The sequence below is a fragment of the Ctenopharyngodon idella genome, chromosome 5 (genome assembly GCF_019924925.1).
Source record: "Ctenopharyngodon idella isolate HZGC_01 chromosome 5, HZGC01, whole genome shotgun sequence".
Classification (NCBI taxonomy): Eukaryota; Metazoa; Chordata; class Actinopteri; order Cypriniformes; family Xenocyprididae; genus Ctenopharyngodon; species Ctenopharyngodon idella.
The window spans coordinates 37,820,774-37,848,740 of NC_067224.1; the positions used below are offsets into that span (position 1 = coordinate 37,820,774).

The window sequence follows — 27,967 nt, forward strand, 5'->3', positions numbered from 1 at the left end:
GTTGTAAATAATTGTTCTTTTGGTTGGGTGAGGAATATGCGCCATGCGGAACACTTTACGTGAACATGATGTTCCAGCCGAGGCCATTTCGCGGTCGGATCACTGTTTGTTTTGATGGCAACAGCGGTATTCCACAAGACTTGCGTTTGAATATGAAATTTATAAATATGAATGAAAAAACAACGTGATTAAAAGGGGATGGACGAGGATGAGCTTTTGGCCTTTCGAGAGCGCTGGAAACAGGAGTTAAAGAAAAACCCCAAGACATCCGGTAAAGACAAAGAGGGATATTTTGGGCATCTCAGTAAAGACAGTTCATCTGTTCACCAAAGCACTAGCTTTTGGGAGAAGCAGAGCAATGCGTCCCAGCAAACTCAGCCCACAGCAAAAGACCTGCCGGAGTACGTGTCGATCGCCGAGGGTTTGTTGGACGGCAGAAGCAGTCCACTACTGGACAGAATCGAGCAAGAGAGAACGCGCAGGAAGCGCGCTCCCGACAGCGATGCGCTCAACACAGACGCGCCCCCCAAAAAAGAAAACAAGTGCCAGAAACTGCTTGAGCAGTTCCTTCAGGACCTGGTAACGCTCGTGTTATGTAGCTGTTCATGATATTAACTGTGCTTTTCTTAATAATAAACCCGGATATCATTTGTTTAGAATGAGGTGAATGACATCCCATTCTTTGATGTGGAGTTGCCCTATGAGCTAGCGCTAAAGATTTTCCACTTCCTGGGCAGAACGGATCTAGGACGATGTGCTCAGGTAAATATGAATGAGTGCATAAATGTCTATTCTATTCTATTCTATTCTATTCTGTTCTATTCTATTCTATTCTATTCTATTCTACAGGATTTCCACAGACATTAGAATAGCAGGGACACAACCTTAAAGGGTTAGTTCACCCAAAATTTAAATTAGAGAAGTAGTAAAGACATCGTTGAAATAGTCAACGTGACTACAGTGGTTCAACCTTAATGTTATGAAGTGACGAGAATACTTTTTGTGTGCAAAAAGAAAAAAAACAAAAAAACGACTTTATTCAACAATCTCTTCTATGTCAGTCTCCTACGCAGTTGACGTAGTGAACAGTGCAGGCTTCCGCGTTTACGTCCGAACGCCGGATCAGTATTGGCAATGCGTTCACTGCGTCAACTACGTGGGAGACTGACAGGGAAGAGGAAAAATCGTTGAATAAAGTCACTGTTTTTGTTTTGTTTTTGTGCACAATAAGTATTCTCGTTGCTTCATAACATTAAGGTTGAACCACTGCAGTCACATGGGCTATTTTAATGATGTCTTTACTACTTCTCTGGACCTTGAGTGTGGTAATTTTGTTGCTTCCTATGGGAGATAAAAAGCTCTCGGATTTCATCAAAAATATCTTAATTTGTGTTCCGAAGATGAACAAAGGTCTTGCGGGTTTGGAAAGACATGAATTAATGACAGAAATTTCATATTTGGGTGAACTAACCCTTTAAGCCAAGGCACTTAGACACACACTCACATTGGGTTTCCATGTTTTATGGGGACATTCCATAGACCAGTGGTTCCCAAACCTGCCCTGGAGGACCCCCAGCCCTGCACGTTTTGTATGTCTCCCTATTTCTGACACACCCATTTCAGGTCTCGCTGTCTCTACTAATGAGCACATGAGTTGAATCAGGTGTGATATATGAGGGAAACATACAAACTATGCAGGGCTGGGGGTCCTCCAGGACCGGTTTGCGAACCACTGCCATAGACATAAAGATTTTTATACTGTACAAACTGTGTATTCTATACTCTAACCCTAAACCTAACCATCACAGAAAACTTTCTGCATTTTTACATTTTGGAAAAAACATCACTTAGTATGATTTATAAGCTGCTTTCCTCATGGGGACCAAAAATGTCCCCACAAGTATTTTGGATATTGCTTTCTTTGTGGGGACATTTTTTTTCCCCATAATGTAGGGTATACCTGAACCACACACACACACTGCTCTAGCTTGTTTCCTATTCTAGCCTTCTAATAAACCTGGAATTGAATATTGTATAAATACTGTTGGCTCTGTGAGGGATCATGCTCATATTCCCTTACTGGATAAATCTATTTGGGGAAAAAAAAAATCCTAAATGCATACATATAAATGTAAAATATATGATTTTTATGATTGTTTTTATCACCTGGAAACTTCAGTGAAATTCATCGATCTAAGAGTTAAAATTATATTCAGAGAAGAGGCTTTGGTTTCTCACCACCACAAAGCAACAAATTTGCTGTAATTGCAAACCAAACACTTTATGAATGTCTTGTGATATTTTTTATTTCATAGCGTTTGAAGTTCAGTGGTTAATATTCTCTTTATTGCTTTTGTTTCAGGTGAGTAAATCCTGGAAGGTGCTGGCTGAGGATGAGGTCCTGTGGCATAGATTGTGTCTGGAGGAAGGTTATAACAATGGGGCAAGTATCTCTGACTCCCCCTGCTGGAAGAGCACGCTCAGAGACTGTCGCAACACAGAGAATGTGGTCAAGTCAAACTGGAAGGTAAGCACCATGCCTTTACAAACCAAGAAGTATTTTATTCTTAAACAAAAAATTTATATGACATTTATATCAGACAAATATTTATTTTTATGTTCAATTACAAATTTATGACTTTAATTTTATATATATAAATCTGAGATGCAAAATGAATTTAATTTGTCTTAAAAAATTACACTTTTTAAATGAACAGAATCGTGTTGGATCCATTCGTCACCTGCAGTACGAGTTAGGAAAGGTGTTGTGTGATGTCAGTTCCTGTGCTGGTCTTGTTATCGCTGGGTGTGTGTTACTAAGGCATATTTAATTAATAAGCTGTATGTTTTCAATTATCCAAACACTACCGATCATATAATCATTGTATGCAATTAATCTGTTCTATACAGCTACAGCTCTGGGGATGTCCGTCTGTGGGACACTCTTCACTGGGACAAATCATACCTGCACACCACACATTCCATCAGAGATGAAACCCCTGCACCTTACGTTAGTCATGTACGTGTCAATAAGACTGTAGCCACAGCTGCTTATGAGAATGGTAAGAGATTTTTGGGGTTTTTTTCACCATCTTCTTTTTGCACTTCTTTGCTACCATTAGTAAACTACATAGGTTAGCAAGAACTAGCAATGAAAAAATACTTCTAAAGCATTTATTAATCTTAGTTAATGTTAATTTCAAGATTTAGTGGCATAGGAGTGGCATAGGTTAGTTGTCACAATGAGCAAGAAAGGTTGATATGGAGCAGCTAAATCTCCAACCTCCGGTGAATCACCCATTTAAAAAAAAAAAAAAAAAATGCTGAACAGAGGAGAGCCTCATGGCAAAAAGAGAGCGTGACAGAGCTCGAAATAAAACAAGAATCAACATTGGCTTGGCTTTTCTGAGATGGCAAGAACTGAGGGATTTGAAATGTTGTAAAAGGAGATGGCATTTTTATTGTTCAACAGATGAGTAAGCTGTTTTATTGAGCATAAATTGCCATATGTAGCTCTCTAAAAGAGTTCATTGTAAAGCATTATCTATTGTGAAAGGATCACATTCATCCGCACAGTCATGCAGAGCCAAATCACAACCAAATCAATGTTCTTCTTAAAAATCCATGCACTGCTGTTTTGTTTTTAAACCCCTAGAGGGCCAAAAGTTACATAGTGTACCTTTATTTAAGGCAAGACATGCCAGATGAATAATGTAACTAATGTAATTGCTATACATCACCCTAATTTGTGTACATTTCCAGAACAGAATTTGAACATGTTGAACAGGTTCAAATTCTTGTTTCATTTTGTTGACGTATTAGAGTCAATGATTTTTACAGAGGGAAGTTTGGATATCTCCATTTTATCACTCTATTGATTGATTATCCCTCTGCTAATTGAACTCATTCATAATTGATGAACTTTACACAGTCATTGAATTGAACTGAATCAACACTGAACTGACTTTAGTTAAATACTAACACTATTGTCTTTTTTAGAGCTGCTTTACAGCAGAATTGAATCTTGTTTGCATCATTAAATCATTATTTTCCTGTTTATCATTGTAAAGCTGCTTTGAAACGATCTGTATTGTATAAAGCGCTATATAAATAAAGGTGACTTGACTCCATAAATCAGGAAATACTCTCAATAGCCAGAAAATCACCATGTTTTTAGGAAGAAAATGTTGTATACGATTAGGCAAAGCAAACCCTTCTGTAAAAACCTATAGAATAGGAATAAAATCTGAGATTTGGTGTATTCAAGTGCTATTGAAGTGGAAATTTCTGAGTTAGTGCATGAGGAAAAAAACTAATTTTGAGAACTCAGCCTTTAAAGATATGCATTGTAATTTAAATCTACAGACACAAATAGATAAAGTGTAATAAATAAACACTTGAAAGTGTATTTTGGATGTTTTCTTTTCACTATTCTGAATTTATTTGAAAAGCCAAATAGCTCAAAATTGACAAATGCATTGCTTTTAGTGTATTGCCTTAATGTACCTAAGCTAACATGAACTTACAGTAAACAGTTGTATTTTTATTGACTAACATTTAACAAAGATTTATACTGTAACAAATGTATTGCTCACTGTTAGTTAATGATGGTTAATGCATTAAATAACATTAACTAGACTTCTCACTGAAATTGTAAATCTGATTATAAATTTTGTTATGTATATTTAGGGTGTGTAGATGTGTGGAGCACTGAAACCTGTCTTGAGCCCATTCACCAGTACCAGCACCTCCGTAGGGTTCATGCACTGGATCTAAGTCCTGACAGTCCGGCTTTGGCCTCTGCATCAGGACCAGATGTGCGGGTGGACGCACCAGATGAGAAGGGCTACTGGAGATCACAATGTCTCGTTCAGTTGCCAATGCCTGTAAGTCTAATCTGGGACATGCAGAGAAGATGCCAACCATAGTAACAGTTGACAAAATGAGTCATGCATGTGGGTGATTTTGGCACCAGCAAGGCATTCCATAGAATTAAACTGCTTGTTGCATCCACAACTCACAGAATAGTGAATAACCACAAACCTATCATGTATTCATCAGAGAAACTGTGTGTTTTTTCAGGTAGATGGGGTATTGGTGGTGCCAGGGAGACGGGATTTCCCTTTGGTCACAGTATGGGCAGGTGAGAGTGTTTACCTGCTGGATTCCAAATGGAAGGAAGAACAGGAGCCAAGAATTCTTCACTATGTGTACGGCCATCCAGTGACCTGTGTGGACGTGTCACCCTGCAGAGCTGCACTGGGGATCAAGAGCTGCGGATGGGGCATGAATGACGGGGGCAACAAGGTATCTGTGTCCTGAATCCTGAAAAAAAATGTATAATTGTTTCCACAAATATAGTAAAAAAAAAAAACTACATATAAAATACATATATTCATATGAAATACATATGAAATATGTTTTCAACATTGATAATAATAAGAAATGTTTCTAGAGCAGCAAATCATCATATTAGAATGATTTCTGAAGGATCATGTGACACTGAAGACTGGAGTAATGATGCTGAAAATTCAGCTTTGTCATCATTGTAAAATACATTAAAATAGAAAACAGTTATCTTAAATTGTAATAATATTTCACAATATTTCTTTTTTGATTGTATTTTTTGTTCAAATAATTGCAGCCATGGTGAGCATAAGAAACTTATTTCAAAAACATAAAAAAACTGAACTGACCCCAAACTTTACGTTAGAATATATGGTCACACTTTAGTTTGGGGAACACATATTTACTATTAACTATGACTTTTTCCTCAAAAAACTCTTAATTTACTGCTTATTAATAGTTAGTAAGGTAGTTGTTGTAGTGGTTAAAGGGTTAGTTCACCCAAAAATGAAAATTATGTCATTAATTACTCACCCTCATGTCGTTCCACACCTGTAAGACCTTCGTTCATCTTCGAAACACAAATTAAGATATTTAATTTGTATCAAACTGCCAAAGTCACGCCCCCCAGTGGTGAACCATTGAAATTTCGAAACGCTTATGACTCGTTTACTGAAATCACGTGACTTTGGCAGTTTGATAAGCGCTCCGAACCACTGATTCGAAACAAAAGATTTGTAAAGCAACAAAGCTTCATGAAGCGGTGTTTTGAAATCGGCCATCCCTAGATATTTTTTTGTTTTTTTTTGGCGCACAAAAAGTATTCTCGTCGCTTCATAACATTAAGGTTGAACCACTATAGTCACATGAACTGTTTTAAATGTGTCTTTACTAGCTTTCTGCTCCTTGAAAGTGTTAATTGTCTTGCTGGCGATGCAGGCCTCACTGAACCATCGGATTTTATCAAAAATATCTTAATTTGTGTTCCGAAGATGAACGAAGGTCTTACGGGTTTGGAACAACATGAGGGTGAGTAATAAATAACAGAATTTTCATTTTTGGGTGAACTAACCCTTTAAGTTTAGGTATTGGATTAAGGGATGTAGAATGTGGTCGTGCAGAATATAGCATTAATATGTACTTTATAAGAACTAATAAACAACCAATATGCTAGTAAATTGCAAGCTAATAAGCAACTAGTTCATAGTGAGAATTGGTCTCAAAACTAGTGTTACCAAATATATATTATTGCAACATTATAATATAACATTATTATTACTATTATTAAGAGGTTTACCATCAAATCTATTTGCTAATAAGTATGCTGATAAAATTGCATGAAACCAAAAATGACCCTATATACTTTTTTTAATATAAAAAATAACAATGGTATAATATTAAGAAGACACCTTTTTTGGTGTTTTTGCCTTTATTGCAGTACGATAGTATAGAGTAGACAGGAAGTGAAGTGGGACATAGAGAGGGGGATGGGCTCAGGAAAGGTCCATGAGTCAGGACTCAAACGTGTCGCCCAAAGCGTAATCACGCTATATGTCAGAATGCTGCCCACGAGGCTATCGGCTCCGAAAAAACGACTTTCTTTTGATGCCTGACCTCACCAAGCACTCAATACCATTCTGTTATGCAATGCCACTTTTCATAATCCATTTAATTTATAATAAATTAAATCAAGTCCCGCCATACATTTTTCTTGTTGGATATCTTATTGTCAGTGTAGAAAACTAATGGGGCACATCTTGCTGTGCCATATACAGGTTTGAGAGAGCACTTCTGATAAATGATTGGCCATTTTTACAGAAGGAGGCAAATTTAATTTCTTCCTCCATTTCCCATTTTAAGCTGCCTTTTATGTTTCACCATTTGCATATCCATTCTGATTGGTTAATTTATGCATCAGAGGAGACATTAGATTTTTGAAATTTGATTTTTTTTTTTTTTTTTTTTTTTTTAACTCTCTCTGACCAGAGTAATCTCTTACTAAAACAACATTTAATTTGATCATATTTTTTGTTGTTAGATTGATATAAAATAAATTTTTGAGGCTGAGCCTCCCTTGCCTCAGATGTAATGCTTGAGTATGACGCATTTCAACAAATGGTAGTGGTGAAATTTACACCGTGTTGACTTGTTTTTTTTATTGTACATAACATTTAAAGCTGAAGTGTGTCATTTCTGTGGCACAGAATAGTAGAAATCATGACTATTACCAAATTTCAAACAGGTTTTCCATTAGGTCCCTTCTAAAATTCATCTTTTAATAGTGCAAAAGTATTGTTGTTATAGTGCATGATGTAAGTATTAGTAGATGCTTTGTCCAAAGTCAACTACACTACGTTATTACAGGGTCAATGGGGACTGAGGTGTAAACTGAGGTTTAGAGCGTTGCTCAAGCGCACAGTGGTGATATTTTATGGATCATACCTCATGAGGTTTGAACCTACAGTTTTTTTGGTACACCTGCTTTGACCACTAAACCACACCACCACATGATGTCAACAAGTGCGTCTGGTGATCTCTTGTGGACGATCCCTGTTTACATAATTTGAGCCCACCAGTGAAGTGCATTGTGACCGTATTCCCAAAGTCATGATAAATAAAAAGTTGCTCTGTGCTCATGTTGTTATCTTAGGAATAGACTCGTTACTTTAATTAACTCAAACTTTGGTCCCAACGCTTCTCCTAAGAGTCCCTAGTCTGTTACTAACTTTGGCATGCCGTAGGTGGTGCAAAGCAGTGTTATTTTAGTATCACTAATTTACTACACTCATATAAATAAAGGGTCCAAAATGTTTTTCTCACTGTGATGCCATAGAAGAACCAAAGAACCTTTCAGTAAACAATTCTAAAAATAACTGTTTTTTTTTTTTTTTTGTCTTTGTTTTTTAGTGTGAAGAACATTTAAAAAATCTAAAGAACCTTTTATGGAATGGAAAGGTTCCATGGATGTTAAAGGTCTTTCATTGAACCATAGATGCCAATAAAGAACCTTTATTTTTAAGAGTGTATTACAGTTTTTGTTAAAGGGTTAGTTCACCCAAAAATTAAATGTCTGTCATTAACTACTCACCATCATGTTGTTCCAAAATCGTAAGTCCTTCGTTCATCTTCAGAACACAAATTAAGATATTTTTGATGAAATCTGAGAGGTTTCTTAATCACACATAGGCAGCACATCATTGCACCTTTCAAGGCCCAGAAAGGTAGTAAAGTCATCATTAAAATAGTCCCATGTGACTGTAGTGGTTCAAACTTAATTTTATGAAGCGACGACAATACTTTTTGTGCGCAAAAACAAAACACAAATAATGACTTTATTTAACAATTTCTTCTCTTCCCTGTCAGCCTCCTATGCTGTTGACGTTGTAGACGCAGTGCAGTGCTTCTGTGTTCTACGTCAGAACACAGACTTTTGGCTCTCTAGTGATTAAAAACAAAACTGCATGCCTTTTTCAGAAGAACATTGTTTTGGTTGTGCTTCGGCTCTGCGTGACTGTGCGGATGAATATGGTTATCCTACTGCTCATAAAACATGGCTTAAGAGATAAAACCAGTTTAGATGGAAAGGATCTCAAGCTGACTAGCTGAAGACGTTACTGTAGCTTTACCCATTAATAGACACGGTACTTCCTTGAAAATAAATTCCAGCACAGCACTACAACAACCATAATGAATTGACCCTTTACAATAGATAATGCTTTACATTGAACTCTGTTAGAGAGCTACATATGGCAATTTATATGTTCAATAAATACCTTACTCACCTGTTGAGTAATTAAAACACCATCGCCGCATCGCTTTTGCAACATTTCAAATCTCTCAGTTCTCGCCATCTCAGAAAAGCCAAGCCAATGTTGATTCTTATTTTATTACGAGCTCTGTCGTGTTATCTTTTTTTAAAAACAGGTGAGGTTCAAGATTTAGCTGCTCCATGTCAACCTTTCTCGCTCATTGTGCCACTAACCTGTGCCACTCCCACACAATACACGCATCAAAGTAGCTAGAGCAACTTTTCTCTATTTACGGATATGACGTGTAAAAAGCATCCTGCTCGGTCTAAAATATAAACACTTATAACTGGCTTATAATGAATCGGGGTAAGACAAAAACACATTTTTGAAGAAGGATTGATGGTGTATTGACTCATTATGTACATTTTGTTCATTTTGGACAAAAAGTTAGATCGTGCACCTTTAATATTTCAAATTAGATTTTATATTTATATTTTCTATTTTAATTTTAATATATTTAGTTAATAATGTTATTTAAAGTAATGAACATGGTTTTTATGGTTTTGGTTTTGGTTTTAGTTAACGATAATAACCCTAATGCAAAGTTTCTCCAGAGCTTTGAGTTTGAGCCGGTGCAGTCTTGTACTCGTACTCTCCTGATTAAAAGCCCAAACATCATGTGAAAATAGACCTTAAAATAAACCTCTCCAAATCACAATAGTCCTCCCTGCAAGTCCCCAGTGTATTTATGCAACCATTTAAATAGACAGTATTCGTGTCTGGGGGAGATCAGCGCTCGAGGGGGAGGGATGGGTTTTCTCAGGGGAAACTGGTAGTTTTTCAGTGAAGCGACAGGCGTACGTGTTGACAGTAATCAGATGAGTGCTTGATAGATGGATGCAGATGGTGTCCTGTTGTATCACACAATGCTTTGGCTCTCTTTCTGCACTGACATCACCCCTATTTAAACACTCTCATTAACCAAACGGGCACTGGGGTGGCTATTTAGAGTGAGCCGAGAGTTTGAACGACAGGACAGTTTGTCAAAGTCAGGCTCTAGTGGACTGTCTTGTTTCACTATTTAATGGAAGGTGTTACAACAGTATTTCTTGTTGCTTATCTAGTCGTACTAATTTTCGAAAACTAATTTTTGCATTTCCTAACAATACTTGTACTCACAGAACATAGGCAGTGAAATGCTTTTTCTGCAAGAAGACTATGTCATACATTTTTAGTATATGGATGTTACTCCCTGCTGAAAAAACTGTTTATACCAGTTTAAGCTAGCTTGCTGGTCTTAGCTGGTTTAAGCTGATTTAAGCTGGTCTTCCAGCCTGGCCAACTGAAAAGTGCCCAAAACCCTCTAAAACCAGCCAACAGACCAAATGACGAAATGACTGACAAGACCATGGCGGAAGATTCGTTGCACAGCAGAGCCTAAGCATCTGAAAAATGCTTTATCTTGTAGAATGCGTACGCAGCACCGCCACTCCCTATTCACGAAATCGAAAGCGAAAGTAAAACGCGAGCACGCATTCAAACGCAATTTCAGTACCCCGCATTTTGAAAGTGGCTCCCTAATGCATGCAAATATTTCCCAATATGAAAGCTATCTTAGGCTGGGCTGTGCAGTTGTAACTATCTCTTAGCTCTGTATCATTCTTGAAGAAAAATTTGGTCTCTATTTGCGCTTTGAATATTAAGAGAGAACTTTGATTATAGTTGGAACTTATTGTTTGCACTGTTATTCATTTTTATTTGTATGATCAATTTATGAAAGGAGTTCAGTTAGGAGATCAAAAGTTGTAGAAGCTCATAATTCATTACAGTAAGGTCTGAAGGAGAGAAGCCAGTCAGTTGAATTTGTGGCAAAACCAGTGCTTGTGCTTGAGTATTATTGTCTTTTACTGCATATAATTATTCATACTCAGAAAGTAGAACTGCAGTGACATTCATTACAAGATAATTAGTTAAAACATTTCAAAATGAACCTGCAGACTATATTTCTAGTCATGTATTTCATCATTGAGGATTTCTTAAAAATACTGTCTTCTCGTTCTCGTGAACTCAATCCTGTGTCTCGTCTCGTGAGCTAACTGTCTCATCACACCCCTAGTATATACCTACCCCAAGTGTTTTACTGGTTGTGCATCATGGTAGTTTTTGCAAGGGTGATATGTTCTCAAACCACTTGTCTAACAAGGAAAAAAAACTGCTTATGTGAACATTTTCCCCTCCCTTTAGTTTGATGCATCTGTCTTTAGTCTATGATCTCAGGACTTTATCTGACACTATTATTGCAGCACATTGTGCAGGAATCGTGCTCATTTGTTTCATGTTGTGTCACTCCTCTGTGAATACTCCACAAGCTTTCATTCTAACAATTCATGATTAGCACCTTTCGCATCCGTGTGTGATGTCATGTCTGTCAGCCGTGTTGCATGTTGACAGGATTTTCAAACTGCGAGAGGGAAGTCAGACGTGCCAGAACTGACGCTGGTGAATCCAAGGTGTTTGTGTGCTATTAAATGAGAAGACATATGCCTCATTAAAACTTGTCAAAAACAGAGGCGGCAAATGGAGTTCACTGTCTGTGAGGTCACAGAGTGAGTCATACATCATGTTTTGGTGTTTATTTTTGAACTTGAGCACATTTGGATTACTATTATTACCACTGCACGTCTGTGATTACATGTAATGATTAGGATGAGATTGGGATCTCAGCAGTTTTTACCAAGACGTCTAGACCCTTTTACATGTTTTTTCTCTAGCTGCTATATATGTATGTGGTGGTCAAGTGTGTTATTTCAGCTTTCTGTTGTCATCATCTTTGTCTTTAAGTTGGAAGACTGGAAGCTCTGGGCATCTGTTGTGTATGTGTGTGTTTGAAGCACTGACCCAGACACACACACACGCAGATCATGCTGGCAAACCCTGAGGCGCCACTTTCATGTTCAGCAGCCAGATAGGCTGGTGAAAATGTGGCACACTGTTGCACCTCCAGGTGCTGAAATTCAGAGACATAGAGCAGTGTCTCGTGAGATCAGTATGAATCTGATTAACATCTCCCCTTCTGATCGACAGAACTTCTGGAAGATATAAGGGCTCGAAAATTTAGAATTATACCAAGTATTACAGGACACATTACAAGAGTAAATTATGATTTTAGTTGTATTTAACAGTTTTGGTTTCTACCTAATTGATTGATTGATTGATTTATCTTTATTGTCATTGTCCATTAAATTAACATGTCCATTAAATTAACAATAATAAATGCAACCTAAAAGCACTAAAAATAGCTCTAAAAACCTACTAAAATAAAATAACAAAATTACAAATAATATACCTAGCAAAATTTCTAATGCCTACCAAACTACCTTTCAGAAAACATCGAAGGATTATAATAACCAACTATTTTAATTTGATTTTACTGATTTGTAATGTTGTATCACTTGTGAACATTTGTGATGTTATAACTTTCATCCAGCACATCCAGTGCTATGTTTGCTTCATTGTATCATTATAGGTACCAAGGCTTAATTTTAGATTTAGATTTTTTTTAAAAGATTGTAGAATTGTTAAAAAATGTATTTTTTTAAAAAATTATTATTATTATTAAAGGGCAATAATTGTTTATTTACATGCTTGAAGCATTTTTTTTTATATTATTTTTCATTTTAATTATTTTTTTTATATTTCCTATTTTATTTTTATTATTTTTTAATTAAAGTTCAAAATAAATAAACAATTACCAACAGCTAAGTTATTGATCACAAAAAGGCTAAGCCTGCTCTGTGAAACCGGGCCTTAATCTTTACTTTAAAACACTTTATTACACTACTGTGTACCATTTAAATATTTGATTCCAAATATTTTTTTCTGTAAGATTTTTGTTTTAGATTAGTGCTGTCAAAGGATTAATCCTGATTAATCGCGTCCAAAATAAAAGTTTGTGTTTACATAATATATATGTGTGTGTACTGTGTATATTTATTATGTATATATAAATACATACACATACATGTGTGTGTGTGTGTATATATATAAGAAATATTTACATGTATATATATTTTTATATAATTTATATTATATACAAATATACATATACATCGTTTGACAGCACTATTTTAGATAGAAGTCTCTTATGCTCACCAAGGTTTTATTTATTTGATCAATAATACAGTAAAACAGTAATATTTTGAAATATTTTTACAATTTAAAATAGCTGTTTTCTACTGTAATATTTTTTTAAAATGTAATTTATTCCTGTGATGTAAAGCTGATTTTCAGCACCATTACTCGTCTTCAGCGTCACATGATCCTTAACCTTTTCCTATATTCTTATAACAGATTTCCAAAAGTATTCATTTATTTTAAAACAATCTAACCCCAAACTTTTGAACAGTAGTGTACATTTTTTAATAAAGTGAAAATTGTGTATTTTCACATGACAAAATTCAATTTTGATGCAAGTAACGGAGGTGATGTGTATATTAAAATGCTGTTTGTTAAATGTGCTCAACTACAACTCAGCAGCTAAATCATTGTTTACTTGTGTGAACGTCTCCATAACCTCCTGAATCCTGTAATGATGAATAAATCCCCAACATAATCCCAGTAGTCTGTCTTCCTGCCAGTGACATATGCACTCATCGCGGATTCATTCTAATCAGCTTTCCTCCACAAGTCTTTACATATTGTAGCTTTACATATTGGAAGCTTTTCTCGTGTCTTGATGACAAACTCCCATTGGCTGTAATTTTTGGTTCCTCTCAAGGATTTTGGCTGGCAGCACGGTGGCTCACAATTAAGTGTGTCTGGCCCAAACTGAAGGCACTAAACAGCTGGCATGAGCTCAAATCTGACATCATGCGGTTCTTCTCTCTTCTCTCTCTTTTGTTTAACATCTCTATCTGTTGCCTCAAAGTTTGCGTCCAATTTGGCTCATGCTGTTGTCTGTCCTTTGCTCACTGTTTAAATGGCAGCTGATGCAATCTGTTAACCAGTCTCTTTTTTAGGATTGAATTACCTCAGAGACTGTTTAATGTGAGCGGATTAGTCAAAAGCTTTAGATGTTTAAAGCACCTGCAGGAGACTGATGGTACAACAGTTCATAATCAATAATTGAACACTTTGTTTTTCTGTGGTCTTCACAAAAGTTTGATTGATCAAGTGAGGTGGAAGTGAGTGTCATAGTTTGAAGTTTAAAAGGAAATATACACTGTAAACCCTAATGCTTTGAGTAGGGTAAAGTAAAACTAAACAAATTAGTTCAATCCAATTAACTTTTATGTGAATTTAGAACTTTCTTTTTATTTTGAGTTCACAAAACTGACACATTTTAAGTAATCTGAATTGTTGGGCTGGGATTTCCCAGCATGCTTTTGCCATGCTTTGACACTCAAAAGGGAGAGTAAATGCTAAAATGAAGTGTTATATAATGTTTTTTTGCAAGGTTAATGTTAAGTGGGAGATAAAGGGCCCTATTTCAACGATTTAAGCGCATGGTCTGAAGTGCGTGCACTTTAGAGCATGTCCGAATCCACTTTTGCTAGTTTAGCGACAGAAAAAATGGTTGGCACGCCATGCGCATGGTCCAAAAGGGATGTATCTAGTCTCTTAATGAGTCATGGGTGTGTTTTGGGCATAACATGCAATAAACCAATCAGAGTCTCATCTCCCATTCCCTTTAAAAGCCAGGTGCTTGCACCATGGCAGATTGCTATTTACATGGCAGAATTTGCAAGTGGAAAAAAAGAATGCTTTTCCAGAGAGGAATCCTTTTGTTTTTAATATTTAAAAATGTTTTTGTGCTGCTGTGCGTCCCTGTGTTTGTAACAAGCAGAGTGTATGCGTGTTGTGCAACCGCCTATAGGTGCATATTACTAATGAGCCCTTTGAATAACAAAAAAAAAAAAACAACTAAAAAATACTAGTCAATGGCGCAGTTGTTTTCTGTTGCCTCAAAATAGCAACACGCCAACAATGCACCTGAACACACCTCATTTTCAAACCAGCACACCCATGGGCGAACAGATGGGCGCGAATGCGTTTGCTATTTAAACAACATGAGAGCTAGATGTGAAAATGATAACTGAAACTAGCAATAAACGCTTGCGTCACGCCTGCCGTTGCATTGTGCCAGGTGTATGATAGGGCCCTTCGTAGTGTTTAATGTTTTGCTATGCTAATTTAGAAGAGTTTCTGTTATGTTGGGGGGGTTCGGGGGAGGGGTGTTACCATCATGGTGACAAGTGGAGTATTGGACCTTGGTTTGAGAACAAATATAGGTTAAATGTTCTATATTGTCGTACTCTTTCAGTAATTGCTATGCAATGCTAATGCTATCAAAGCATTGTGTTACCAATTAGCAAGTTAGCATTTACTGAATTAGCTAGTTAAAGCTAGCCAAGTTTCCACTACTAAAAATATTTAAGTTGAGATTTCATGATAATTTTAAGTTATTTGTGTGAATTAGCTTACTCAATATATATATATTACTCAATATATGTTAAGAGTAATTAAAATGTATGAGTAAAAATCTGCCAGTTCTGCATGGTGAAAAGAAATTGACTCACTGTAAATGACACTTTTGGCTAAAGTAGAAGTGCACTAATGTTCAAATGTTTGGGGTCATGAGACTTTTAATGTTTTTGAAAGAAGTCTCTTATGTTCACCAAGGCTGCATTTATTTGATCAAAAATACAATGAAACAGTAATATTGTGAAATATTATTACACAATTTAAAATGGCTGTTTTCTGTTGTAATGTATTATGAAATGTAATTTAATCCTGTAATGCAAAGCTGAATTTTCACCAGTTTTCAGTGTCACACGATCCTTCAGAAATCATTCTAATATGCTGATTTGCTGCTCAAGAAACTATTCTTATTATCATGTAGAAAACAGTTGTGCTGCTTAATATTTTTATGGAAACTGCCTGTGATACATTTTCTTTTTCAGGATTTTTTTTTTTTTTTTTTTTTTTTTTTTTTTTTTTAGAAATTGTAAAGTTAAAATGAACAGCATTTATTTTTGCTTTACTTTAAATTCATCTTTTGTTGAATAAAAGTATTAATTTCTTATTAAAAAAAGCTTAGCGACACCCAGATTTTGTATGGTAGTGTATTGGTCAGTTCAGTGGAACATCAAATCTCTTTAGATAAAAGCATCAGCATAGTAGAAAGCATATCTTTAGAAAGCTATAATGTCAGTTAAACAGGTTGCTTCTGTTGGTTTATACTGGTTGTGTACCTGAAATGTTAAAAGTGTGTTAGAAGTTCAGAAGGCATGCAAGACTTGAGAAACGTGTTATCTGGCATCTGTGGATGCAAGCTGTGGGCCTAACATTTGAACCTTAGCAGGTGTTACTGCACAATCCTGCCAGTTTTACAATCTATCTTCCATCTCACCAGGAGCAATCGTCCTCTCTCCTCAGATTCAGGTGTACAGCCTGGAGACCAGCCAGTGTGAGCTGACCGTGGGGAACTCGGCGGGAGACTTCACCTGCGTCAACCTGAGAGACAGCCCTCCTCACCTGCTGGTGTGTGGGAACAAAGACAGGCGGTACGACACACTCGCAAACATGTGTACCTCATCTATCACTGTTACATTTGCACACACACACACGTTTCTGTCTTCTGTCTGGCAAATTAAAGCCTCCTGTGATTTGAGTTTCCTAAACATGGAGAGTTCTGACAAAACAGTAGCACTCTCATTTACACCTGCAGCTGGTGTGAATTCTGTTTTTTTTTTTTTTTTTTTTTTTTTTTTTTAAAGGTTGTATTGCATTTCTCTAATGCAACTAGTTTTATTTTTTAGGGTTGAGGAAACATTTTGAATGGGTGCATATATCATGAAGCCTGTTGACACATTGATCCTTGGTGTTCATGTGAAACAGGTTTGAATTGTGTGCTTATCTCATTCCTCACTCTCATCCTTCTATAGGTGAATGTCACAAAGCCTTTTAAGAGCATGTTTTGCATAATTAAAATTCTGCCTATTTTATGACCATTAACATTGATTGAATTGTGACAATTTTTCATCACTTATTATTGTTTTTGTTTAGTTTTTTTTTAAATCAGTAACTTACATTCAGTACAACATAAATTCACTATTAAGTAGAAATGTTTTATTATATACACTACCATTTAAAAGTTTGAGGTTAGTAATTTTTTTTGTGTGTTCAAAGAAGTCTTTTTTGCTCACCAAGGCTGCTTCTAAATGATCAAAAACATGGTAAAATTGTGAAATATTATTACATTTTAAAATTACTGTTTTCTATTTTAATATATTTTAAAATGCAATTTATTCTGTCTTCAGTGTCACATGATCCAATGGTTCAGATAAGCTGATTTGATGCTCAAGAAATATTTCTTATTGCTATCAATGTTGAAAAGAGTTGTTCTTAAAAATAGGTAATACAACATTTTGGTGGAAAACGTGATACATTTTATTAATCAAAATTCATTGAATAGAACATCCAAAAGAACAGAATTTATGTAAAATAGAAATATTTTAGCATTATAAATGTTTTTACAGTCAAGTTTGATCAGTTTAATGCATCCCGAATTAATTATTAAACATACTCAGTTTTTTCCCCTTTACAGTAGAAAAAAACTGAGATTTTGTTGCTTTACAGCAGGGTATTTCAAAGTGATAGTGGGTCTATAAACAAAAAACTAACAAACTAATATACTTATTTATTTATGGTTGGTTATAAAATAAATAAGCAAGCTGACATTAAGTACAATGTATATCTTTTTTTTTTGAATATATACAAATGTCATTTACATATTTTAGTTTGTCCAGAGATTTTAAGCACCGTTTTTGAAGACTGCGCATGTGTGTACATGCTCTAGTACGTAAGAACGAGCTTATGATTGAATCTGGAAATAAAGCAAAATAACTGAGAAAAATGAGAATTAGTCCTCAGATGCCATGTCCGTAATTTATAGCAAAAAATCGAGCATTAATTCTATCTCAAACGGATTCATTTAAAGAAGTTATTACTCCACCACCTGCGTGACATCATTCACCAACGTGGCTGAACTACAGGTTTGCGACAATATGGTTTCAGAAAACAGTCATGACTAGCTAGTTGATTTGCTCAACGATGCGTCTTACTATGGTAGTGAAGCTGCAAGTTTCGTCGTTATACGGGAAACGCACCCCTGGGTGCTGCCATGTTTGCATGATGCATGCATTTTTTTTTACATTCTTTAGCAATTTATTTGCATTCTATTCACTTTTCCAAATAGGAATTTGGAAATTCCGGCTTTGCAAGTTGAAAAAGCTTTAAAAAGTTTAAAAGGCATATTAAGATTCATCTAAAGAGTAGAAAAGAAATTATGTGCTTAAGGGCGCAAATGAAATCAGGACACAAATTCGAACCTCCCCCATGTGCACCACAGCTCAATGTATCACTAGCACATGTGCTAACCGCTAGGCCACAGCTCTGAGAACAGAAGTTTTTGATAAATGTGCTGGTTCATTGTCACATACAGCAGATTTGGATAGTTTAATAGATTTGCATTAGATATACAAGATTAAAGCACTTAGAATAAAACCTTCCTAATTATTTCCAAAGTGGAAAAACTTTTTTCCCCACAGCTGTGGTCCTTTCAAAGCGCGACAAGCACTCTGTCTTGCTCTCAACTATTTTTGGCTTACCTTGAAAATCATTTTACAGAAAGCATCTGAAAAGCTCAGGCACTTATAGAAGTGGGAATGGGAATAATGAAAGCTCTCGGTTTGAAAGGATGGTGTTATTGTCAGCGGTGCATCACCGAGGGCTATTGATTTAGTGGACAAAGAGATGTTGGAGACGAAGAGAGATGCGGTACATCTGGCCAGCGGACTCAATACAGAAGCACGAGCGCGGTCCACATCTGATGCTTGCGTCTCAATTAGTCTTTGCCGAATAAAGAGCCATTTCATTGACACTTGTGACAGCGGGAGCGCTACTTTGGCAGGTGGAGAGATGCTTGGCAGGTCTTTGTAAATAAATTCCAACTGCATCTTCGCTCAGACACTATATAGAGTGCCAAGAGGGAGGACATGATGTCTCTCTGGCCAGCTGCGGTGTCTTTTAAAACATCTCTTTTTTGTGTCTTTCTCTGTCTGTCTTTCCACGGTTCCAACAAAGCAAAAGCTCTCACCTTTTGTTGGTCTTTGATGAATGAGCGAAGCGAAACACTCCTTGGAGTGTCATTTTGGCTGTAATGATTTGACCCCATCTGATTCATCTGTGGGCAAAACACCAAACAGCCCAGAGGAAACGAGGGCTCAGGTCCTGCCCTTTATTAGCGTGGCCAAAGGCCAGGACCTAATGCATCAGTTCTGCTTTCCAATTTGTTCAGCCTCAGTGCTGCGGAGAGAGAGAAATCTCTGTTTGTGTTGTTCTGCCTGATTGGATCTGCCTGGACAGACATCTGTACAGGAAGTGTATACGGATAGGAGCCATAAGTGATGGGTATGTTCAGCTCCACGCATGAAAATTGAGAACAGATTGATGATGGCTGTTGCTTTTTTAGAAACCGAAACATTTATGGATGAGTGTCACCAACATTGTTGGGGAAGCTTCTGCCTTCTGATTTTATTAGTCATTTAAGAACCCTGCTTTAATAAGATGAAAAAAATCACATGGTTCCGGAACTATTTTTTTTTTTCCCATTCATTTTTCCAACAGGGATTTAAAAAAAAGTCTTTGGTAAAGCATTGTAAGTCATGAACCATCTTAACCAGCTACAAAGTGAATCACAATATTAAAAACTTTTTGAAACAAAAAATATTTGAAAATACTTTTTTGTACGTCAGAAATCGATCGGGGCATTAATATCGGAGATATCGTGTTGCATCCAGTGTAGACAGCGTCACTCGTAACTCATTGGTTCTGTTGTCTTTTGTCGCGCCGCTCGCATCCGATGTAGACACAGTGAAAGAGCTACAATCCCATGAAGCATTGCGGATGACATAATCACGATGGAGAAATATTAAACTATTCATTTAAAGTTGTTGAGTTGAATGGCATCAACAAAAGCATTAATTAACAACCTTGGAACTCACAGTAGGTCTGTGGTACACAAACCTACTAAAAGGTCTTATTACTAGAAAGGAAAATTGTCTTTGTAATCTTTAATCAAAATCTGAAAATGTACTTCCCCTGTGGAATGGCCTTCCTTCTCTGATGATATCAGTTTGACAGCTTGGTTAGAACTTCAATCTGCTGCCAGCTTTGACAATGAACTGAATGGAACACCTACTTTTCTAGATCCAATCATTCCCAGAGGGAAAAAACAAGCCACGGCCTCTATTTTTCTCATTCAATATTCCGTTTCACTTGGAAAATACGTCACAATACTGAAGTCGGTCACAACTTCTGGTTCATGCAGACTTTAAATTTATCATTAAAAATCCATTTCCCTATGGAAAAATTGAGTTCAACTCAACTGTTGCACTCTATATCTAAAATTTCATTGGCTAAATCTTTTATCAGTGACCTTTTCTCTTTTTTTTTGTCTTTTTTACTTTTATTTTTACATATATTTTTTCTCTTTTTAAATACATTCTACTTTGATTTATTGTTTGTTTTTAACAACGATAATGTCTGTATGTTATTTGAAGTTATAATAGTTTTTTTTTTTTTTTTTTGTAATGTGTTAGGAAAAAAGCAATTAATGTTTGTTTTTTTGGATTCTATTGTTACTGTTGAAGTTACACTTGAAGAAAAACACCTGAGCTTTTGTTTCACTGTTTATAAATGTGGTTAAGTTAGTTATGATGATGATGATGATGGTGATTGTGAAGCAGCCCATGTGTGCTATCTGTGTCCATACACTTATCATGGCCGCGTGTGTCCTGTTGTCTTTTTGCTCACGGTTGGTGGCATTGGAAGTGCCTGAGTAATATTCTTGATTAATTGAACGAAGGCTGTCTGCTGACAGCTCAGTGAAACTAGATCTTGTTCTAGCATTAGATTTATGACCACTGCAACCTGCCAGTAAATATATTACAGCCTCGTACAACAATAAATGCTTCGATGAAATTAAAACAGGACAATAGATAGGCACATCCACATAATTACTTGCATTAAATCCTGCTTGGCTATGCATTAACGATTCATTGTGACTAATATCTTTTGTCTTCCAAGTGTTGTTTTTTTTTTCCGGTCCAGGAAAAATTTAATTTTGTCGATTATCTTTTGGAAAGCACCAGCATAGAGTCATTCTTTGGCTGCCTTTGGTACCATTAAAGAGGACAGATGGAATTGAGCTCCTTTGGGCCTGTAAAAGTAATTTCTTTATACCAGCTACTAATGTCATCTCACAGTGGTGCTCTGCTAGAGGGAGAGAGCTGTCATACTGCAATTTCTCTAACACATTTGTCTTGCGTAGTCAGACTTTTGACTAAAGTATGGTCCACTTTGCAGTTTATTCTGGCCAAGATCCGACCATTTAGAGACACATCATGCTTACCAAAGCAAATTTTCTTTTCAGTTTAGGGATGGGTTTTTCTAAAATAGGTTATTGCAATAGTTAATATATTAATGTATTATATACAATACTATATTATATATATATTACAATAATAGGACAATGTGGAAAAAATCTTAATAATTGCACAGCAAACGACAGCCAACAAAGCTTAATATAATGCACTGTCTTGAATATATATTTTGCTTGCTACTAAAACTCTGAGTATCCTAGAAGTTGTGTAAAATCAGCCAATCCATTCATGGCTTGCCCAGTAACTTTTGTGGCTGATCACACAGAACACCTTTTTCCTTTCCACTGTGCTACTTTTCATTTGTTTTTTAATGTAAATGTAACTGGTCCTACTCAACCCACTCTGAGTGGGATTCTAACCGGCATCTCCTGCATAGGAGGCAGGCAGCTAACAAGTCAGTCCCTAGTGTGCTTCTTGAGATCAGGGGAGTGAGGTTTACCTGCATAGCTCTCACTAGCTGGCCTCCGTTACACTAAACCTCACTCCCACCTGGGTCACAACACCAATGTAACTGGTCCTCCTTGAGCCCTTCCAAGCACCATTCGGCGTCTCCGGCATGGGAGACCGATGTGTTAACAAGGACACTAAAGACTGCAGTCTCTAGCGTCAGTCACTAGCGTGCCTCTTGAGATCAGGGGAGTGAGGTTTACTTGCACAGCTCTCACTAGCTGGCCTCCCTAAACCTCACTCCCATCCGGGTCACGGCACCAATGTAACTAGTCCTACTCAACCCGCTCTAAGCGGCATTCGAACAGGTGTCTCTGGCATGGGAGCCCGCCATGTTAAGAAGGACACTAAAGACTGCAGTCTCTATGGTCAGTCGCTAGTGCGCCTCTTAAGATCAGGGGAGTGAGGTTTACCTGCACAGCTCTCACTAGCTGGCTTCCCTAAACCTCACTCCCATCCGAGTCACGGCACCAATGTAACTGGTCCTACTCAACCTGCTCCAAGCGGCATTTAAACCGGCATCTCCAGCATGGGAGGCCAGCGTGATAAGAAGGACACTAAAGACTGCAGTCTGTAGTGTCAGTCGCTGGCGTGCCTCTTATGATCAGGGGAGTGAGGTTTACCTGCACAGCTCTCACTAGCTGGCCTCCCTAAACCTCACTCCCATCTGGGTCACAGCACCAATGTAACTGGTCCTACTCAACCCGCTCCAAGCGGCATTCGGACTGGCGTCTCTAGCATGGGAGGCCAGCGTGATAAGAAGGACACTAAAGACTGCAGTCTGTAGTGTCAGTCGCTAGCGTGCCTCTTAAGATCGGGGAGTGAGGTTTACCTGCATAGCTCTCACTAGCTGGCCTCCCTAATCCTCACTCCCATCGGGGTCACAACACCAATGTAGCTGGTCTTACTCAACCCGCTTCAAGCGGCATTCAAACCGGCGTTTCCATCATGGGAGGCGGGAGGGTTAACAAGGAAACTAAAGACTGCAGTCTGTAGCATCAGTCGCTAGTGCGCCTCTTGAGATCAGGGGATTGAGGTTTACCTGCATAGCTCTCACTAGCTGGCCTCTGTTACATAAACACGCTCTAGACAGACATCTTTGACTGTTGCGCTCATGGCTTTCATCTTTTGCAGCGTCTTGTGCGTGACACAGCATTTTAAAAACACGGTCCTCAAGTTAAAATAAGTTCAACTTCATATTTTTCGTTCCACTGACTCATGTCTCACGTTTTTAACAGCAAAAACGCTTTCTGTGTGAACTGGCCCTTTGTGTGCAATATGGATCATAAGACTGCATCAGGCTGCATGATTTGGGGAAAAAATTTAATTGCGATTTTTCTGATTTAGAAAAACCCCGACAAAACAGTTGTCTGATTTCATTGCTGATTTCAAATATGAAATTTAATCGTGTGCTTGGTGAACAGCTTTGGACAATTTGATGTTTCCCCATTCAAAGAGATAGGAGCTGTATTTCTGAGAGCAGTGTAATACACTTTGATGCCGCATAAAATCACATCCTTTGCAATTTGACAATCACACTAAGCCCTATTGCAATTTTGTTTTTATCACCAATGTAATCATGCAGCCCTATCAGACGGTCTGTGCTTGGACTACTCTGACTTTAAGTGTAATGTATTTGAAGTGGTAATGACATACAGTTTCTCTTTTCCAGAGTGAGAGTGTTTGACTTGCGTACTGGCTCCTCAGTCGTCTCTTTATATGCCCATCACATGGGCGTGACCACCGTCCAGGCAGATGATTGGAAGGTTGTGAGCGGAGGTGGTGAGGGATTGGTCAGTGTGTGGGAGATGAGGATAGGAGCCAAACTCTGGGAAATGCATAACAGGTGAGAATGTCTGAACGCTTCAGATAAAAGCCTCTGCCAAATGCATAATTAAATATAAATAATAATTTATCTGAATAAGTTATTTGGTGAGTCATTTAATCCTATAAAGCCTGATTAGATATGCAAATTTATAAGGCCTCTAAATTATTAGCATGATTAAAACTTTGCAGAAAAACCTGTTGTACACAATCTACTACATGCCTTCTGTTGTCTGATTGGCCTTTTAGTATTATTTAAAAAACCTCCATCTTCAGGTCATTGTTTTTTTCTGTGAAATCTTTACTGATTTTTATTAATTAAACATAAGAATAACTTTTCTATTGTTAGTAATATTTCAAGATAACCACTTACTGAACTGGAGCAGCTTAGGTTTGCTTGATTATCCATACCTCATTTTTTAGAAAAGTCATTAAAATGTGAGAATCAAATTTGACACATCAGGGTTTTTAGGCACGTTTATTTGTACATCTCTCAATTATCATTACATGTTTTGCCACCCACAGTAAAAACTACAGAGCTTCATAAAACGAAGCATTTAAATATCTTATTAAGACACATACACTGTGTTCCAAATTATTATGCAAGTTACATATCAGTAATATTTCAGTACAATAAGCATTCAGATTTTACTTTTTCAAAGAAAGTGTTTGTTTTATTTTCCATATCTTTTTAGATAACTGGTATCAATCTCAGACAGGTTTGTTGAGTAGTTTGCCAGGTCTACTTGGGTAAATGGAAACCATACTTAAAGAGGTTGTTCCACATTATTAAGCAAGTCACAGTTCTCATGCAATATGGGGAGGAAGAAAGATCTTACTGAAGAAGAAAAGCATGAAATGGTGCAATGTTATACAACAGGCATGAAAACAACTAATATTGTGTGAAAACAGAATGGAGATTATTGAACTATCACAAGATTTGTGAGTAATTTACAGCACAAGAGAACTCGGTCAGATAAAGGCTTATTAAGGAAAGTTTCTGTCAAAAAAAATTGTATTAAAAGGACTATAAAAAGGCCAATGTTAAGCAGCAAACAGGTATTTAAAGCTGCTGGTGTTTCTGGAGTCTCAAGAAGCTCTCCATGCAGGCTGGCAGTTGTGCCTAAAGTTTTATTGCTGTGGTGTTTTTTGCAGCATGGGATACTGCGTTGTCCTTAATGAAAATCTTTTTATGTCACAAGAAATCCTTCTTTTTATACCATAGCAGAAAATGGTCAGTTCTAAACTCCATATATCTTGCAGAAGTCATTTTGACACCATCAGAAACCCTAAAGGGACCTTCCATCTCACTTCCCAATATTCCAGCACATTGTTGGAACGTGGTGGCCACTCACCAACCATCCAGAAATCCATCTGTTTAGACCATCCATTGTAGTTTGGCATTAGTCAGTGAATAAATCTATTTAAAAATGAGTCTTCATGTATTTCTAAACCCAATGTAAATGTTTCTCTTTGTGAGCTTTTGGTTAGGAGTGGCTGAAATGCAACTTTAGGCACAACTGCCAGCCTGCATGGAGAGCTTCTTGAAACTCCAGAGACACCAGCAGCTTCAAATACCTGTTTGCTGCTCAACAGTGGCTTTTTTTTATTTTTTATAGCTGTCCTTTTAATACAATTTAATAACAAATTTTTTGACAGAAACTTTCATTAATAAGCCTTTATCTGACTGAGTTCTCTTGTGCTGTAAATTATTCGATAATCTCCATTCAGTTTTCACACAATATTAGTTGTTTTCATGCCTGTTGTATAACATTGCACCATTTCATGCTTTTCTTCTTCAGTAAGATCTTTCATCCTCCTCATATTGCATGAGAACTGTGACTTGCTTAATAATGTGGAACAACCTGTTTAAGCAGGGTTTCCATTTGCCCAAGTAGACCTGACAAACTACTCAACAAACCTGTCTGAGATTGATACCAGTTATTCAATTAAATTCAGTTCACTTCACATTTATTTGTATAGCGCTTTTCACGATACATATCGTTTCAAAGCAGCTTTACAGAGAATGCATGTCAACATTACAATTTAGAGAATGCAGTTAGCTAACAATGTAATAATTTAGACAATTAATTTACAGTCACTGTTAGCAGTTTAATTGAAGGTAGAAGCAATGAGCTCCAGGAAACCAATTACATATTAACAATAATTAGGATATATAGAAATTTGGGAATGTGCGTGTTGATCCAGATGTTGCATCTTCTGAAGTCCTCGCAGGAGTTGGCGCCGTCTCTTCAAAGGTGTTGGTCATCTGAGGTCTTCTTAAGAGGCAGGATCCAAACTGAAGCTGATGTACTCTCTAGTCACCTCGGGACGGGTGTCCCGAGATAAAACAGAAAAGCAAATGGAGAATAATTAGCGTAGCTGCTGTTCATAACATTAAGCAAAGATAGTCATGTGCAATTGATCTGATATGAGATGCATTATGTGAATGCTTGGCTAAAGAGATGAGTCTTTATTCTAGATTTAAACTGGGTGAGCGAGTCTGAGCCCCGAACATTATCAGGAAGGCTATTCCAGAGTTTAGGAGCCAAATGTGAAAACGCTCTCCCTCCTTTAGTGGAATTAGATATCCTAGGTACAACCAGAAGTCCAGAGTTTTGTGATCTTAAAGAGCGTGAAGGATTGTAGGGCGATAGAAGATCAGTTAAGTACACAGGAGCTAAACCATTTAGAGCCTTGTAGGTCATTAGCAGTACTTTATAATCGATACGGAACTTAATAGGTAACCAGTGTAGAGATCTAAAAAGATATGGAAAATAAAACAAACACTTTCTTTGAAAAAGTAAAATCTGAATGTTTATTGTACTGAAATCCTACTGATATGTCACTTGCATAATAACTTGAAACACAGTGTAATTGGAAGATATAGAGTGACAACTGATATTTATATGTATTTTATGTAGTAAGTAGTCTGCTGTACTGTTATAAAGAACTCATTGAATTACAGTACAAACTATCAGAATTACATCCTACTTTTGGCCATAAAATAACAGCAATATTGTATAATTTTGCTTAATTCTGAATAAAATTTAGTTTTTTCCTCCTCAAGTATGAGATCCATATTCTCCTATATCATACTATATGAGCCATAAAATCCTGATGTAATAAATGATACATATTCAAAGTTCTTTTAAAATTTTTTAAATATTTTGTCTGAAGGTTCAATAAACTTTAAAAATCTTTTTTAAATAAATCTTTAAAAAATAAGATTTTTTCCTGACTGTTATTTCCTATGTCAAGCTTTACAGAGTTAAGATCATTGTTTTCAAAAGCAGAAATGCATTGCTGCTACATAATTGTTGTGTCTGTGAACAGGCACCCGGTTCGCCACATACGGTTCAACAGCAGCACTCTGGTGACGGCCAACATCCCTGATGAGAAGAACCCTCGCGGGGCTTGTATCACAGACGATGACCTCACCGCTCACCGCAGGTAAAAACAGACATGACATTATGTTATGTTATCTTTGCTATTATTTTTCCCATCTGTTTATTTTGTACTTCTATTATTTCTTTAGATACAGAGGGCTGATCTGTCACTATGACTTCTCAATGGACTCATCTGCACAGGATCACATCCTGCCCATCTGTAGGTCCAACTACACAGAGTCCTCTGGCTACAGCTATAACATTGGCTTGGCGATGCCTTATGACATACTGAAGGGCCCTTAGATTGGCATCTGATACACTGTGCTTTTGGGGCAAGTTGGACTGGAAAGATTGAATTTGCTCTTTTAAGATGATCTGGGGTCATATTTCTTAAAACTAATTCTTTATTTAACCATAATTTGTGTAAATTCAAAACTTTGGATGACACATTAAGATGTGTTTGAGGACTAGAATTACTAGATCTTTGTTTTTATAAATTGTATCATGTTCTGTCCTTGCACATTTTAGTATATAATACTATTAAATTATCATCTGAGAAGATGAAATACAATCATACAACATTAAGTTTCGGTGGTTTCAATGCTCTATGAAGTCAGTAATGTAACACACAAAATACATTATCCTTCAAAAGTATGATTTTTTTTTTTTGTAAGAAGATTCTTATGCTCACCAAGACTACATTTAT

At 36.8% G+C, this 27,967-nt stretch overlaps 1 protein-coding gene across 1 annotated transcript; it reads left to right on the forward strand.

The window, feature by feature from the left end:
• Positions 1–60: 60 nt before the first annotated feature.
• Positions 61–27,846, forward strand: fbxw8 (F-box and WD repeat domain containing 8). Its single transcript, XM_051893616.1, has 11 exons — positions 61–579; positions 658–762; positions 2,363–2,527; positions 2,718–2,806; positions 2,911–3,062; positions 4,690–4,886; positions 5,083–5,307; positions 16,533–16,660; positions 23,721–23,894; positions 27,209–27,325; positions 27,411–27,846. Exons 1-11 carry the CDS (start codon positions 199–201, stop codon positions 27,562–27,564), a joined length of 1,887 nt encoding a protein of 628 aa, XP_051749576.1. The 5' UTR covers positions 61–198; the 3' UTR covers positions 27,565–27,846.
• Positions 27,847–27,967: the final 121 nt, after the last annotated feature.

Coding starts and splice junctions, on each gene's coding strand:
- fbxw8 (XM_051893616.1), top strand. CDS start 199: ATGGACGAGGATGAGCTTTTGGCCTTTCGAGAGCGCTGGAAACAGGAG. Junction 2,528..2,717: donor TGGTCAAGTCAAACTGGAAG/GTAAGCACCATG, acceptor TTAAATGAACAG/AATCGTGTTGGATCCATTCG. Junction 4,887..5,082: donor TCGTTCAGTTGCCAATGCCT/GTAAGTCTAATC, acceptor GTGTTTTTTCAG/GTAGATGGGGTATTGGTGGT.